Consider the following 16284-nt stretch of genomic DNA (forward strand, 5'->3'; position numbering starts at 1 on the left):
ATCCCTTTAACCAAGAACACCTATTCGTCGAAGGACACGGATATGGCAAAATCTATGGGAGCCCTGCAGTCACACCCTCCTAGGCGCTCCTTTCGCCGCTCTTCCTTTCGGGGTACGGCTAGAGGCTACTCCTCAGATAGCGCGTCCACTTCCTACAAATCCCCTTGCTCAGTCCACCTTCACAAGGGGTTATCAAAGAGGCGGCTATAGGGGCAATAACAATAAAGGCAGAGGCAAAACAAATACCGCCCGCTCTGCCACACCGCCTACCCAATGACCCCCCCCCCCCCCCCCCCCCCCCCCCCGCCGCCCTCCGGACCATCCCACTCCGGTCGGGGACAGACTACAAAATTTCCTTCAGGTCTGGGAGACCATCACCTCAGACAAATGGGTGACCCAAATTATTCGCTCAGGGTACTGCCTAGAATTGACATCTACCCCCCCAAACATTCCACCCAGGCAACGCCCAATGTCACAAGAACATTCCACATTATTAAAACAGGAGGTAATCTCCCTCCTACAAAAACAGGCAATAGAACAAGTTCCCGTCAATCAGCAAAATTTAAGGGTCTACTCCCTATATTTTCTAATACCAAAAAGGGACGAGACTCTACGACCTATTCTAGATCTCCGGCCCCTAAACACATACATACACTCAGACCATTTTCACATGGTAACACTTCAGCAGGTACTTCCGCTCCTCTCCCAGAACGACTTCCTCACCACACTGGACTTGAAAGACGCATAATTTCACATTCCGGTACACCATGCTCACAGAAAGTACCTCAGATTTGTAGTGGACGGGCAACACTACCAGTTCAAGGTGCTCCCATTCGGGGTCACAACAGCACCAAGGGTATTCACCAAGTGCCTAGCGGTAGTCGCGGCACACCCCAGAAGACAGCACATTCACGTCTTCCCATATTTGGACGACTGGCTGATAAAAGCCACGTCCTACAACCAATGTGTACACCACACCGCCACTACAATCCAACTACTTCCCCAGCTAGGCTTCACGGTGAACCACCAAAAGTCTCAGCTAACACCATCCCACATAAAGCAATACCTCGGTGTCACCATAGACACCTCAAAAGCCATAGCCTACCCCAATCCGGCCAGGATTGCAAGCATTCAGGCTTTGCGTCAAAGATTCATACCTCAACACTCCCTTCCAGCAAGAGTGTTTATGCAACTGATAGGGATGATGGCCTCTTGCATTTTCATAGTGCCTCACGCAAGACTCCAGATGCGTCCACTCCAAGAGTGCTTAGCGTGCCAATGGAACCAGGCCCAGGGGCAACTGACAGATCTGGTGTTGGTAGACGGTCGCACCCATCGCTCTCTGCAGTGGTGGAACACCACAAATCTTTCCAGAGGTCGACCGTTCCTGGACCCGGTTCCACAAATAATACTAACAAACGCATCGCTCTCCGGCTGGGGAGCTCATCTATTACATCTCACAGTGCAGGGCACATGGACGCCGCAGGAAAAAAATTCACTCCATATCAACCATCTGGAGTTACTGGCAATATTTCTAGCCCTAAAATACTTTCAAATACAGATTTAAGGCAAGGCAGTCCTCATTCGCACAGACAACATGACGGCCATGTACTACATTCAAAAACAAGGCGGCACACACTCTCCACAGCTCTCTCAACTAGCACAGAGCATATGGAGATGGGCAATTCCACACAAAATCTTTCTCCTGGCCCAGCATGTACCAGGAGTCCAAAACACCATGGCAGATCTGCTCAGCAGACAGACGCAGCAGATCCACGAGTGGGAACTTCACCCACAGGTTCTTCACCCGTTCTTTCAGATTTGGGGGCATCCGCACATAGACCTCTTCGCCACCCACAAAAACAAAAAATGCCCAAGCTTCGCCACCAGATACCCACACCCATTGTCCGAAGGCAATGCGATATGGATGAACTAGTCAGGCATATTTGCGTACGCCTTTCCACCTCTCCCACTAATTCCATTAGTGGTGCGAAAGCTACAACAGCACTCCCTCACACTGATCCTAGTAGCTCCAACATGGGCCAGACAGCCGTGGTACACCACACTGCTGGAACACTCGGTAGTACCACACCAAAAGCTACACCTCTCGCCATGCCTCCTAACCCAGAACCATGGAGAGATCAGACACCCGGACCCAGCTCAGCTCAACCTTGCGATCTGGCTCCTGAGATCCTAGAATTTGGATACCTTAACCTTCCCCCTGACTGTATGAACGTCATCAGAGAAGCTAGACGCCCTACCACTAGAGCCTGCTACGCTGCCAAGTGGAAAAGATTTGCTGTTTATTGCCATAACACCATAAATCCTCTAGACGCATCTGTACAACACATCATATGCTACTTACTCCATCTACAAAGGTGTAACCTAGCATATACATCCATTCTGCTACACCTCGCAGCAATTGCCGCTTACCAACAAAACAGACAGCACCTATCACTTTTCAGAGTGCCTGCCATTAAAGCCTTCATGGAAGGCCTCAAATGAATAATTCCCCCCAGAGTACCCACCTCACCTGTGTGGAACGTAAATGTAGTTCTCGCAAGGCTAATGGGACCGCCCTTCGAACCTTTGCATAAATGCGAACTGCAATTTCTCACATGGAAAACAGCTTTTCTTGTAGCCATCACTTCCCTTAGAAGGGTCCGTGAGATACAAGCACTTACCATACAAGAACCTTTTCTCCAAATGCACCAGAACAAGGTTGTTCTCCGTACCAACCCAAAATTCCTACCTAAAGTCATTTCCCCTTTTCATCTAAAACAATCGGTAGAATTACCGGTATTTTTCTCGCAACCTCAAACTGTTGCAGAAAGGGCTCTACACACGCTAGATGTTAAACGGGCCTTACTTTACTGTATCCAAAGAACACAATTTGGCTACTGGTTTACCCTTCTAATTCCCTAGTTGATAGTACTAAGGTACCAAGGGCATAAGCACATCATGGGCTGCAGCATGTATTGTGCTACCCATGAGGGACCACTCAAACTGTGACTACAGGCCTACCTTGGCAGCCTGTGTAAGTTGGTGCTAGCACCACTTACGACAGATATACATTTTCTTATATATGAGGTCACTGCACTTAAAACCTATGTCACTCATAAGATAGGCCTTACAATCCTGAAGGCAGCGTTCTAGGTTATAAGTGTGAGGGTGCCCTGCATGAGCAGGGCACCCCTACAAACCCCGGAGTTGATTCTCCAGGCTTTGTAAGTGCAGTCAGCCATTTTGAAACCTATAGTGACCATGCGTCGTTATGCGATGGCTAACTATATAGGGTCTGTGCCGAACCTGGGCACGTTTGGTATCATGTCATTATCACTACGGAGATCGAAAGAAGGTCAGATGAGTTGCACTCTCCTGCTGTCAATACTCACACACATACGCAACTGATAAATCAAGGGTTCTACCAAGGAAAACATAGTTTCCTATTGTGTCAGGATGTTAGATATTGCCTCTGCTCTGTCCTAAATGTTTGGAATATCCAAAGATATTGGAGTAGACACCTCACTCACTTATCGTGACATGCTTCATCATCGGCGCCTATCCACACTCTGGTAAGATGGTAGTACCTGGGCGGACTCAACCATAGGTGGAATGGGAGTTCTTAGATAAAACAAAACTGGATAAGCAGAGATCCAGAATAGTGAAGCTTTAAAAATACCTCAAAGGTATACCCAAAGGTTTGTCTTTGGATAGGCGCCGATGATGAAGCAGTTCACGATAAGGCGTCCTTACACAATAGGAAACTCTGTTTTTCTTTGTAGAACCCTTGATTTATCAGTTGCTTATGTGTGTGGGCATGTTTGGTATCAAACATGTTGGAATCCTACCCCAACACAGTTATCTGTGTTGGAGGTATGATTCCATGCACCAGGGGGCTCTTCCGGGAAGCCCCCAGTGCTCCCGGTAACAGCCTTCTAGGTTCTACCAGCAGGCTTGTGCTGCTGCTGACCCCAGACACAATTCTGGCCTCCTGCTGCTGCTGAGCTGAGCTCGAGCAGGGGAAGGTAGAACAATAGGACTTAGTTTATTGGGCTGGGGGCGCTTGCCAGCGCCACCAGACTGCTTTGAAGGACACAGGGCTAGCAGTACATCGTCTGCATAAAGACTGATCACATGAGTATCTACGCCAAATCCCACCCCGTGATATGCAGGTTGTCTCCAACGTATTTTGCCAGCGGCTCCATGTAAAGAGGGAAAAGAGGGGGAGATAATTGACGCCACTGATGGGTTCCTCGCTGGATGAGAAAGGACTTGGGGAGACTACGTTTACCCTCATTGCCACCCTGGGAGAGCTACACTTGCACAGTATCCAACTGATAAATCGTCCACCTATCCCAGTGTGTGCCGGGTCTGAGTCCAGTAAGGCCAGTGCACCATGTTGAATGCTTTCTCAGCATCGACTGTCAGTTGCTGGGTTTCTTTCTGGGATCTCTGTATTTTATCAATAATATGGAGCATACGTTTAGACTTGTCTGCTCTTTTCCATTTGTTGATAAAGACTGTGGGTTCTGGGTAGATCAAATAAGACATGTAGGGATGCAATCTAGCTACCAAGATACTCCTGAGGAATTTAGCATCAGTGTTAATCGAGGAAGTTGGTCTATATGAGCTGCACTGTTTGCTTTTCCCAGATTTAGGTATGACTGCTATAGATGTCTGCAACATGGATGGTGTCTGTGTGCTGGTGTCTGCGAAAGTGTTGTAGAGTTTGGTCCGTATCGAGTCAATACCTGGCAGAATGTTTTGTAGAAGTATGGCGTGTAGCCAAACAGAGCTGAGCATTTGAGAGCCTTCAATCTTGCAATAGCCTTGACTATCTTCTATCCTACTGAGCTTCTCTAGGGCTGCAGCGGATATGGGTTTCTCATATCCTGCCACCCTCATGGCATCAGCTGTCACATTTCTTTGTGGCTAGTTTCTTTGGACATTATGAAGCGTGCCAGGAAACATCGTGGGTGAGGTGATTTTTTTCAAAATCTTTTAATATTCCTGTAGGGCATTCCTGAATAACGATAACAGACATTCTTCTGGTGGTTACCTGGCACTCTTTGTGTATGTAGTTTCTTCCGACAGCCAGACCGGCACCGCCCGTCTTTCTTCTACCACTGTGTCTGGATCGGGTTGTATTTTGTCCGTGGAACCGGAGACCCTCTGCCATGTGTGTTGACATAGTGAAGAAAGTTATTTCGTACACTGTGGTGCAGCCTGCATTTCCTCTAATGTGAGTCCTATTACTCACTCTGCCTCCGCAGTTAAACAAACCTGCTGAAATGTCCACTGCCACTTGACTATTAAATGAAATGGGTGGCCCTAGCTTTAGGTAGTATCTTTGTCTGAGTTAGTTGGTGACTGGTTTGAGTCCTTTCCGCTTCTCGGCTGTTATTAGAGAGCGGTCTTGACACAGCGCTAGCTTGTGACCTCGAAATGTTATGGGGCTAAAGTCTTGAGCCCACCTGAGAACCTGCTCTTTTATATTGAAGTTGTGTAAACAGGCCAAAATTTCTTGGGGTCTTGAGTTGTTGCCACTTGGGCTGACCACCCTGTGGACCCTGTCAATCTGAATGTTTGGAGGCTCCTCTGTCCCCAGAATCTGCTGAAATAGGGCTTGTGAATCCCTCAATGTCCAACCCCTCCATGCCTATTGGCACCCCCCTGATTCTAATCAAATGTCTCTTCGGGAACGATTCTCTAGGTACTCAGCATGACAGGAGAGCTAGCTTGCTTGCGAAGATACACTATCTCCTGTTGAAGAGTTTCTGCACTCGCTGCTGGCTATTCAAAAAGGCTTGTTATTGTATTTGATTCTCATTGCCCGGAGGGAGATTTGTAAATTGTGGAAAGACTCACGGCCCCCACTGTATGAGAACTGGCTGAGTGCTTCACTTGGTATGGCCCGTCTGGACCAGGGACACTTGAGCGATAATAATTTTTAACATCTGGTCACAGCTCTTATCATGGGGTACAGAAATGAGACTGGTTCAATGCCCCTCAGTCCTATGATTACACCAAGCTTCGCACGAAGAAGCTGGCCTGGTTAGGCCTAAAGCCAATGCAGTCGCAGAAGTCTGGGGTGCCCAGGTTGGAAGGATGGCTTCTTGCTTGTTTTGCAGACACTATATGGCGAAATGAGGACAAAAAAAAAAAGAAGAGTTTCTGCTACATCTCCTCTAGCTGTTTTTGATTCATCCAGTGCAACCACTCTCTCACCTACGGTGTTTAGGTCCTGCCTTGCATCCCTCAATTCTTGCATCAAGTCCTATTTTCACCATCTGCAGGTCGAATCGTAGCATGGCAAAAAGTAATTCCACAAAGGATCGAGGAACTGGTTGTTGGAGCCCCCAACCTCTTTGTCAGCATCTGGACCCTGGCTTTGCTGTGAGAGGGGGGCCTTCCTTAGGCTGGTTGTTGGCTAAGCGGGTCAGCATGTCCTTGAGGTTGTGGTCCTTCTTGCTTTTGAAGGAACTCGTCCTCTGTCTATCCTGACAAGAGTTGATAGTTCGCCTCGAGCAAGCATGTGGCTGGTCACCTGTGCTTCGTGATCCTCCCTCAACAAACAGCATAGTCTTCCATTCACTAAACTAAACAGAAGTGCTAATATTCATGCAGGAAAATAAGCTACACTGAGGTAGTCTAGTTTCAATAATCATTTTGCTAGAACTCACACTCCCAACTAATCATTATAGATTGATACTGCTCTGCAGTTGATGCACAGCGTGTGAATCTAGAACAGATTTACTGTGCAAAAGGACACATTTTGTTAACTGTAAGAACATTTTTGCAGCTAGAAACCTTTCTACAGTTGTATGATAGTTTACCACCTCACTTGTGAAGAAGTAACATTCAGTATCTCAGTTACTTCACAAGGCCCAAAGAAACCAAATCTGCCATCTGAAGTGTGTAGCACACATCACCATCTTCTTGAGTTAATCACACCATGCATGTGGTCGATGTCCAAAACTTTGCATTCTAGTTAACAAGATGTTACAGTTCCAATCATTAGTAAAGTATAAATTTCATAAGCAGCTAAAAGACAGTCAGTCAATCTTCAGCCATGTTAAAAGGAAGTGAATACTTTGTTTTCATTTTTTAACTAAATTTGTGATCATGCTCCCTCTAGATGAGCTCTAGAATAGCACATTCTTAAAACTGACACCAGGTTAAAGGTCCCTGGAAAAAGCCTTTAAGATCAGCCCTGTAACTCAAGCCAATCCATTGTATGTGTTTTGGGTTTTTAACATGCCACTAAAATACGCTAAATAAACACTCCAAATATACAAATTCACAGTCCAATTTAGGTTTTAATAATATTTTCTTGGTTTTTTTTTTTTTTTTTTTTTTAAAGGCATAAAGGGACTGTTTGCTTGGCTCTTCCAGTTTTGTTGACTTTGCTGGGTCTCTAAGATATTCTTTTCAGTTTCTTCATAGTTGGATCGTCTTAAGTTTTTTGCATTGACTTAAGGTTGCATGCGCAGGTGAGTTCCCTGAAATCTGTGCAGCAGTGAGCACAATGCAAAAGCAAAGGACATTTCTGCCCCTCTCATGGATAAGTTATCTTCTCCATACTCAACACAAACCTGTTTGTGTCTAATAATGGCTGTATCGAATCTGGCCAGGTTGTCTGTTTAGCGCATAGCACAAGAATATTGACTATTGAAGTACTATGTGTTATATGTCACCACTTCACTTCTGGCATCTAATATGTCTGGAGGTTTTTTTGGTTCAGTAGCTTTAAGAATGGGCTTGTACATCTCATAACTTCCTCCTGCCAATGAGTATATTATAAACAAGGCCACATGAGATTTATTCCCCTCCAGCATTTGTTGGACCTGAGCAATATTTTGTTTACAATTTTCTGTTCCTGAGTGCATGCTTCCCCAGAAAGTGTTTTATGTTCTAGTTTCCCACTGTTTGTCCGTGTATGTGAGCCCAGTTCACACTCTCATTTGTTCTGATGAGGCCTTTTCTGTCTAGGTTTACATATCTTGGAGACCAGATGTGAATCATTTGGGAGTAGCATCTCAAACTGGGTCAGCTACCAGGTGGCTGCTTCCTTGATGCCATTAGGTGTGCCCCAGTGCCTCAACAGAGTATGTCGGTTGTCAAAGCGGTTGCTGATCTTGATGCATCCTGCTTCACATCAGTGTCAGAATGTGTCTGTCCATTCCGGCAAAAAATTCTGGGTTGCCAGATAAAGGCTTGAAGAGGGAAGGAAAGCTGGTTAAGCTATAGTGAATGGATGCCTGGTCCCATACTAATACGTTTGTCAATGTAACCGTGAACTGTACGATGTTAGAGGGTCTAGCAAGCTTTTGAGGTCAAAATGGGTACTTCTAGTAAGGGTCTTTTCACAAAGGTGGATTAAACATAAATTGCTTAATGCATCAGATGGCTTATGGTGCAAGATTGCATGAGGGCATGAATTCTGGGATACAGGAGTTACCAGCCACCACCATACCCCAGCCTATGAAAGCCCATATTTATAGGAAGGTTAGCCGAATGGGAACAGTTGCATTATGCAGAGTGGAAATTCATCTGTCATTTTCAGCACTGGATCTTAGTTTTACATGCTTGACCACTCTTCCACTGTCAGGCTAGGAATTCCATTAATTTAACAGCAGTTAACTATATTAATGTGCTAATAGGCAAATATTTGTTTAGTAGCATATTTGAAATTGCCCAAACAACTGGCGGTGTGGTGCTTGTTTTGAGTCTTCCGCTCGCCCTTGAGGTTACCATAGTTAAGATGTTCACAGTGTGGTGGAATGCTTGAGCAGGGCTCTGCTCAATTTTTCTCCATACTGATTTACTGGAAGAAAAATCGGTAAAATGTTTGGCTTGGTTTCAGATGTACTTTGCTGTGAGTTGTTTCTGGTCCCCATGAGTCAAGGCAAATTCTTTCTTTACCACGTCAGACACTCATTGATAGGATCAAAAGTGTCTTTTCATGGCACATTAACACTCTTTTTTTTGTTATGTTGTAATACTTTGGATTCCCAGCCTAGCAACATGAAATGATGATTCAAGCATATGAAATTATGACTTACGAATGCTGGAGAACTGTAGTTACAGGAAAGTAACTTTTATTTTTTCCACTGCACAAAGCAGTACTATAGGAAGCTGGCTTTCTATATAGTGTACCCAAATGAGGGGCTGTAGTCCACTAGTTGAAGTTAATTTCCAGGCCCTGTGTACATATTGTATCATAAACTTTGAACGTATAGGTAATTTAAATATGCCAATCAGGTGAATACCAAATTGAGTGTTGTTAAACGGGGAGCACTATGCACCTTACCCCTGTCAGCCAGTGGTAAAGTGCCTTAGTTCTATTGCGTTGAAACATCCAGGCAAAGATCTGCGGGTACACCAAACAAAAGATGGTGATTCCTACAGTATCGATTAATTAAAAAAATTAAACTAAAAAAAAACAATTTTGGTGTCTGGCAATGGGAAGCGTGACTGGTGGGCTCAAATTCTCCTATAACACCTCTGCATCTTCTCCTATTAACCTCTCCCTCCAACACCACCTGGCACTGCTCAAAACACCTAACTTGCCAGTATTACTTTCTTGTTTCTATCTTGCTGTCTGAATTTTGAATTGAGGTTTTAGTCTGGACAAGAAAGCCAGATTTAAAGAACACACTTCTGCAGTATTTTCCACTTGCGCATCAGCAACTACGTTTGTCACCATTCATCTGAATGTGCTATTTGGAGTCTTTCTGGTGGGGGTTGGGCATATTTTCGAGCCTAGTTAGCAATAAAGTTCCTTTTGAAGCACCCGAGACACTCCCGAAAGTATAAGGTTACTTCTAAAAGAGGCCTTTGATTATCAGGATATGCCATGGTTGCATTCAGTTTGTGGTTCTTATTTTATCTCGCTATTCTTCCCTTTTTCCTGTTTGTAGACTTACTTTGAAGATAACCCTCGAGATTTTCAGCTGCTGCGTCACGACCAACCGCTCCATCCTGCTCTCGTGAAACCTCATCTGAAGAACGTCCCAGATTATTTAAGTATGTATTTTAGGTCATGTCCCATTCGGGCAAACTATACAAAATGTTTTTGGCTTTCTTTATTCTGATTCCCTAATTATTGTGTAGAGTACACTGTTTCATCTGTAGGTTCTGTACCATATTGTGTCGTTGCCCACCCCCCTCCTTGCACCCACCCCCTTCTCCTTGCCCCCACCCCCTTAACGGTCAGTATTCCGTAGAAGGGATTGCAGTTTAGTAACATTAAGTAAAGTAGTTCGGGATACAAGCAACGGGAACTGTGAATGTAATGCCTGCAGCAGTATGTCATCTGTCGGGCAACTTGAGTACTGTGTGCTGTCACCACTCTCCATAGTTATATTTTCTTTTATAATTGCAATACGGTTGTCTGTAAATAAAGACCTGATCAGGGAAGTTGGATCCTTCCTTTACTAGGGTCATAGACGCAAGTTCTCGGACACATTTGTACAACTGAATTAGGATACATAAAGGCACAGACTACCACCACATATGAGGTTAAGCTGTCAGTTGAAACCAATAATTTTTAAAGCGCAGCAGGTGTAGCCAATTCACTTATGCACCTAGGATTGCAGTTGTGGAAACTTGGAATTCTGAAAGTTGATGCACTGAAGATCTCATCTGGCTTTTGTGTCTCTTTAGTGTTCATGCTGGAGCATCCTTAAGGTTATTACTGATCAATTAGCTGTGGTGGCAGACTACTGCTTTTACCACCACCACTAGTACTAGCCTTTCTTACTAATTTTAACCTTAATCACAAAAACAATTTTATGTCTGATTTTTTACATTGCTAATACACCAAAAGTCCTTAAGATGTACCTTGCTAGAATTAAGGATATTTTCTTTCAATTCCTTATGGACACCAGCACTGCACTCTTCTGTGGTGCTTATAGCTATGTGTATTATTTCCTACAATACAGTAGTTATAAAAATCATATATTGATGAATTCTGGCTTTCCAGAAGCTTACTCTTGTGTTGGGAAGGGGTGAGGGGGTGGAGGGTCATTGAAGCAGGCCCAAGGAAGTCTTCATAAGGATTCTCTAAATATTGCACCCAGGAAACTTCATCCATTGACCAAGCTCCATTTGGCCGAGTTGTATTTTGAGGAAAAACTGTTTCAAGCTTGGAATAAACTCTGTCTGTACCTCAAGTTCGAGTTCAGTACAGCAGGTTTAAAATGGAGCACAGCTTGATTACAAATAAAAATACCTTGGTCCTGACTTGCACTGTCTTTTTTCGCTCTCTTTCACTTACAAACATCCTTCTTTCGTTCGGCTAATGACTAATAGCATGGTCCCCTAACCTAGTTAACGTGGGTTCACAGCCGATGTGATAAGAGGGACGTTTGTAAGAACAAGCGCTAATATCCAAAGGCACTCGCCCAGATTACCACTGCTGAATGGTCTCCAGTCCCACTACCAGGAAATGGTAGGAGACCTGTCAAACGGCACACAAAGAGCCAAAACACTTTGCTTCTGGTAGTCGGTGTGAAGATGAATTCTGTTAACTGTTTTCTCATTGTTCTGCTAGTTCCACCAACGCTGCGTGGCATTGCCTGTCCAATGATCCAGAAGAAAAGGCGGAGGAAGCAAGGGGCCACCAAAAGTGACTTCAAGAAGAACTTCAAGGTGGGTCTCTGGTTTGGTGCGACTGGGAAAGATCTGCCGCCATTCCACTGCCCGAGCCATCCATAGCAGCAGCTGCTCTTGTTTCTTAAGGGTAACTCTTGTGATATCTAGGTGGGGTTAATTGTTTGTCATGCCAAAAAGGTAACAAGTACTTCATTGGACCCTGGAACCCAAACCCCTGCTTCGCTCATAGAAGAGACCTTGTAAGAAATTCTTGTTTCGTGTTCCTCCCAACAATGAAATGAGTCCTGAAGTGATTCTCTCTGCATACCATTACAACGCAAGTGTTACCACGCATGCGTTGTACCAACGCGTAGTCAATACTACACATGTTTTTACAACGTATGTGCTTTTACCACCCATGCCTTTACAACGAATTTCGTTGTAAAGGTATGTGTGGTAAAAGCACATGCCTTGTAAAAAAGACAAATCTAGGCGATCCACCTCGTTGTGAGGAAACGGGCTCTTCCCCTCAGATGACCAGAGGGAACCACGAGGAGAGAGAGGTAAGGGGGATTGGACCTGGGGAGGGGGTTACTTTTTTAGGGTAAAAGGGGTTCAGGGGGTAGGGGGTGTGTGTCGTGCAGGGTACTGTTTTAGGGTATCGGAGGGGTCGTGCAGGGTAGTGTGTTAGGGTAGGGAGAGGACAGGGGGTCGGGGGAAGGTCGTGCAGGGTAGTGTTTTGGGGTAGGGAGATCAGTGGGGGTCGGGGAGGTCGTGCATGGGGTAGTGTTTTAGGGGTCAGGGGGGTCGTGCAGGGTAGTTTTTTAGTGTAAGGAGAGGACAGTGAGGCAGGGTAGGGTTGTGCAGGGGTAATTTTGTAGGGTTTAGGGTAGGGTTGGGGTTATGCAGGGTAGTGCTTTAGTGTAAGGGGAGGACTGGAGGTCGGAGGAGGATCGTGAAGGGTAGTGTTTTAGGGTAGGGAGAGTACTGGGGGTTGGGGTAGGGTCGTGCAGGGGTGGTGTTTTAGGGTAAGGAAAGGGTTGGGGGGGGTCATGCAGGGGTAGTGATTTAGGGTTTATGGTAGGGAAAGGATTGGGGTTCGGGAGGGGGTTGTGCAGGGCTACTAAATTTGGGTTTAGGGTAAGGCAGGGTAGTGTAACTTACCTTAGACACTTTTACCAAGAGTATACCTTTACCACGCATGCCTTTGCGTTGTAATGGCGTGTGTGGTAAAGGCATATTCATGTTAAAAGTATGCGTTGTAATGGTAGGTCGTGGTGAATGACTACGCGCATTGCAATGACACGCATGGTATCCGTACACGTTGTAACGTGTCCTATTCCCGTCAAAGATCTCAGCGAGGAATCCCAAACTGCTCGAACACTTCCTGCTCCCACACTCTCCTCAAAAGATCCAGGCTCCAACATCAAGGTTTTGTCCCAGGGTGTTGTAGGAAGCCCCTTGCAGTAGGGTTGAAAAAGGGATACTGGCTCAGTGGTAGGTTGTCATGCTCAGCTTTTAAATGGTGATCAACAACATCGCATAACCTGGTGCCTTATGATTGCTTTCTCATAAAAATGATTCTACAATATCTAAACATAAGTGCAGAAAAAAGTGATGTGTTTTTGTGGGTGACCCACTGGAAACACAACCCACCTCACCCAGATACATCTGTACTGAAAATGCAACCCAGCATTTATTGTTCTTCGCTGGATTTTGCAGACCTATTGCAAATGGGTAGAAATTATTAATTTCAAAACGAGCATGCTTCTGGGTAGCTAGGACACAAGCATCTGGGGTATTGGGATAGGTGGACTGGGGCCAACACGTACATGCGTCGGTATGTATTTAGATTTAAATTCACATCCCACATAGTTGCCTTTCGTTGCGGGTGCCAAGCTGGGAGAGTGAATCCACAAGGCACCATCCACATTGAAAACAGATTTCTTGGAATGGCTTTAGCTAGAATCCCGTATAGCCGCTTGTTTCTGTTGGTCTGGAGCACGGTTGTATTTTGAGCAGAAAAGGGGTATTTGTTTACAATCCTTTATTTTGTTCCTTTTGCCTGCGGTGGTGCCGCAGGCACTGCCTGTGGACGTTTGGAGTCTCTAAAGTGTTGGAAAAGAATCTCTTAATCGCTGCTGTACAGAAGTTCTTTTATAGGGAAGTGATTAAAAAAAAAAAGAATTTCAATACAAATTTGCAAACATGTGGCCTTCTTACTTATGAATGTAGCTGCCTTGTATTTGGGTATAATTATAATAAAATCCGATGGCCCTCCATAGTGGAGGGGGCCCAGGAAACATTCCTTTTTAGCTGAGGCTTGGAACTGATTGAGTTCTGCAGATGGGCGTGGCGGGCGACCATAAAACCTGCATTAATATTTGTATGTTATTTCTCTTTTCAGCCCTATACAAAGCAGAACCCCCTACGCAGCTTCAAGTACATAAAAAGAGGCCAGCAGAAACCAAAGCGAGCAGAGCAGTCCTGAAGATTGGGTGGGGGTGGATACACCAGCAGCCAAACATTTTGTACACTGATGGACAAGATCTCGGAAACCTGCAGAATATCCTTTTCTGCGATAATGCCCCTACAGCAGCCTGTCTGGGCTATTTGTGGGAGTGCCTCCCTGGACTCAGAGCTTGAGAACACTCAGGACTCAGTTGCAGGACAAGCTTGTGAAGAAACACCATGCACGAGATCTCTTCAGACTTGCACACTGTCTCACATTGAGATTGTCTCATTGGTGCCTTCCCAGGGAAATATGAATAATAACATTATTTTTCATGTGCTTTTTTAATACTTCCTACCTGGCTATGTAAAGTTGTTTCATTTGGTCACTCGCGTGAATTACAAGTTGCTACTCTGCTCTTCAATCATAAACGTATACCCAAATATATCCTTGAATACATGTTGCAGCTTTTTTCAATTGCAGAGTGTTTGTGTGTGTGTGTTTTCACTTCTGTCTTGGGATCCGAATTAATATTCACAAACACAGACTTTGACTGTACATCCGCGAGATCCTGGAATCACATATTTCAAAGATCAAGCTCTCTACCAGAAAAACAGCATCACGTTGCTTATATCCTGAAGACATTTATAAATTAGAAACTGCAATAAGCAATTTAACTGGACCAGAAAAGATTTTTGAATAGTTTTAATTACTTAATTTGAATTGCACCCATTGCTAACCAGATGGCTTAAAAAACAATTAGAAATAGAGCAGCGACGAGAGAACTTAAAAATGAAAGCAGATCGGTCCAGTATTGGGGTAGGGTGAGAGTTTTATTCCGTGTGATAGATTGTTTAGAGTGATTAGCTAAATTATTGCATTACTGGACAGGTTTTTCTTTTTAAAAGGGACATGTGGTATTTCATGAAGCGTGCCTCAGAAGAGTCTGTTATTCCAGTTTAACGAAGTGTAGGTTATACAATGACCGACAGTTTGAGTGATTGCTTAAGGAGCTGGGCTTGAGTTAGTTCTTGCTGTACTGATTAATAAACTTGCTTGATGTACCTGCATCTCTCCTTTACCATTTTTGCACATAACCAGGATGAGAAGGACTTACTAGCGAGTGCCCTTAACCTTTTGTTTCTGGCTCCCGCTGTTGTGTGTATTTGTTAAGCACGCTATCACCAGCGAGGGTATCCTGGCGTTGAGCCGGTGTGTGCCCCAAACCCTGACTATGGTAGGTTGGTTAATTGAAAAGGCAGGTCTTCAGCTTCTTAAGGAATTCAAGAAGAGAGGAGACTGATGTGGAGCAGGAGGTCGTTCCACGCTTTAGGTGCGACGTAAGCGTACGCCCGTCGTCCTGATCTGGTTCTGTATATGCATGTAATGTGTGCGAGTAGGAGCCCTGCGGAGGTGTGTGTTGGTTGGTGGAAGGAGATGACTGTTAAGGTAGGTGGGCCTGAGTTGTGTAGTACCTTGAATATGTTTGCGAGGAGGTTGAATTGAGAACTTTTGTATTGGGGCCTGTGTAGGTGTAGGAAGCTGGCTCTGTATATGGTATTGCCACTAGGTGGTTACACCGTGCACAGAGTCCAGGGGTTCCCCAAAAGTGTACAGGGCTCCGTATAAAACCCAAAGTGCTCTAACACAGAGGAGTGTAAGACATTTATTGCACAACAGTGATCCATTAATGGAAACACGATTCAAGAAGATCCAGACCAATTTTGGAAAAATATATTTAGTATTTTATTTTAAGTCCAAGATCTTTGCAATAAAGTAAGTACGTTTTTATATAGCAATACTTTTCACTTAGAAAAATCAACACTCCGAAACTTTGAATCACAGTTCAATGTTATCCTATGGGGAAAACAATATCTTTGTTAAACAGGTAAGTACTTACAATTCCAGTCTTCAGGACCAAAAGTCAGCAAGGGGCAAGGGTCCGGTGAGTACCAAAACTGCACCACCAGTGGCACCAGGACGGCCGGGTGCAGAGGTCAAATTCGGAGTTCACCCAATGCTTTTCAGTCGAGACTGGGAGTTCCTAGAGCCACACTGCTTACAGGTAAGTAGATTGGTTGCAGGGGCTAAGCTTTGGGGGTTAGGTTAAGCACAGGGGATGACGAATACAGGCCCCAGCTAGGCCCGCAGGACACAAGGGTTCGCTCTCCTGTAATGGAATCTACAAGGAAGTTGGCACGGAAACTGCAAAGTACAAAGACAGCATTTAT

General features: G+C 44.8%; 1 protein-coding gene across 1 annotated transcript in view; it reads left to right on the plus strand.

Annotated features, from left to right (window-relative positions):
- The window catches only part of DDX56 (DEAD-box helicase 56), a 127293-nt gene extending 112176 nt beyond the window's left edge, over window positions 1-15117 (plus strand). The window contains exons 12-14 of the mRNA XM_085636089.1: window positions 9927-10032; window positions 11561-11658; window positions 14009-15117. Coding sequence (XP_085492215.1) covers window positions 9927-10032; window positions 11561-11658; window positions 14009-14092 — 288 coding nt within the window. The 3' untranslated portion in view covers window positions 14093-15117. The remainder of the gene's footprint in view (window positions 1-9926; window positions 10033-11560; window positions 11659-14008) is intronic.
- Window positions 15118-16284: the final 1167 nt, after the last annotated feature.

The sequence above is a fragment of the Triturus cristatus genome, chromosome 11, assembly GCF_964204655.1.
Source record: "Triturus cristatus chromosome 11, aTriCri1.1, whole genome shotgun sequence".
In the NCBI taxonomy this organism is placed as follows: domain Eukaryota; kingdom Metazoa; phylum Chordata; class Amphibia; order Caudata; family Salamandridae; genus Triturus; species Triturus cristatus.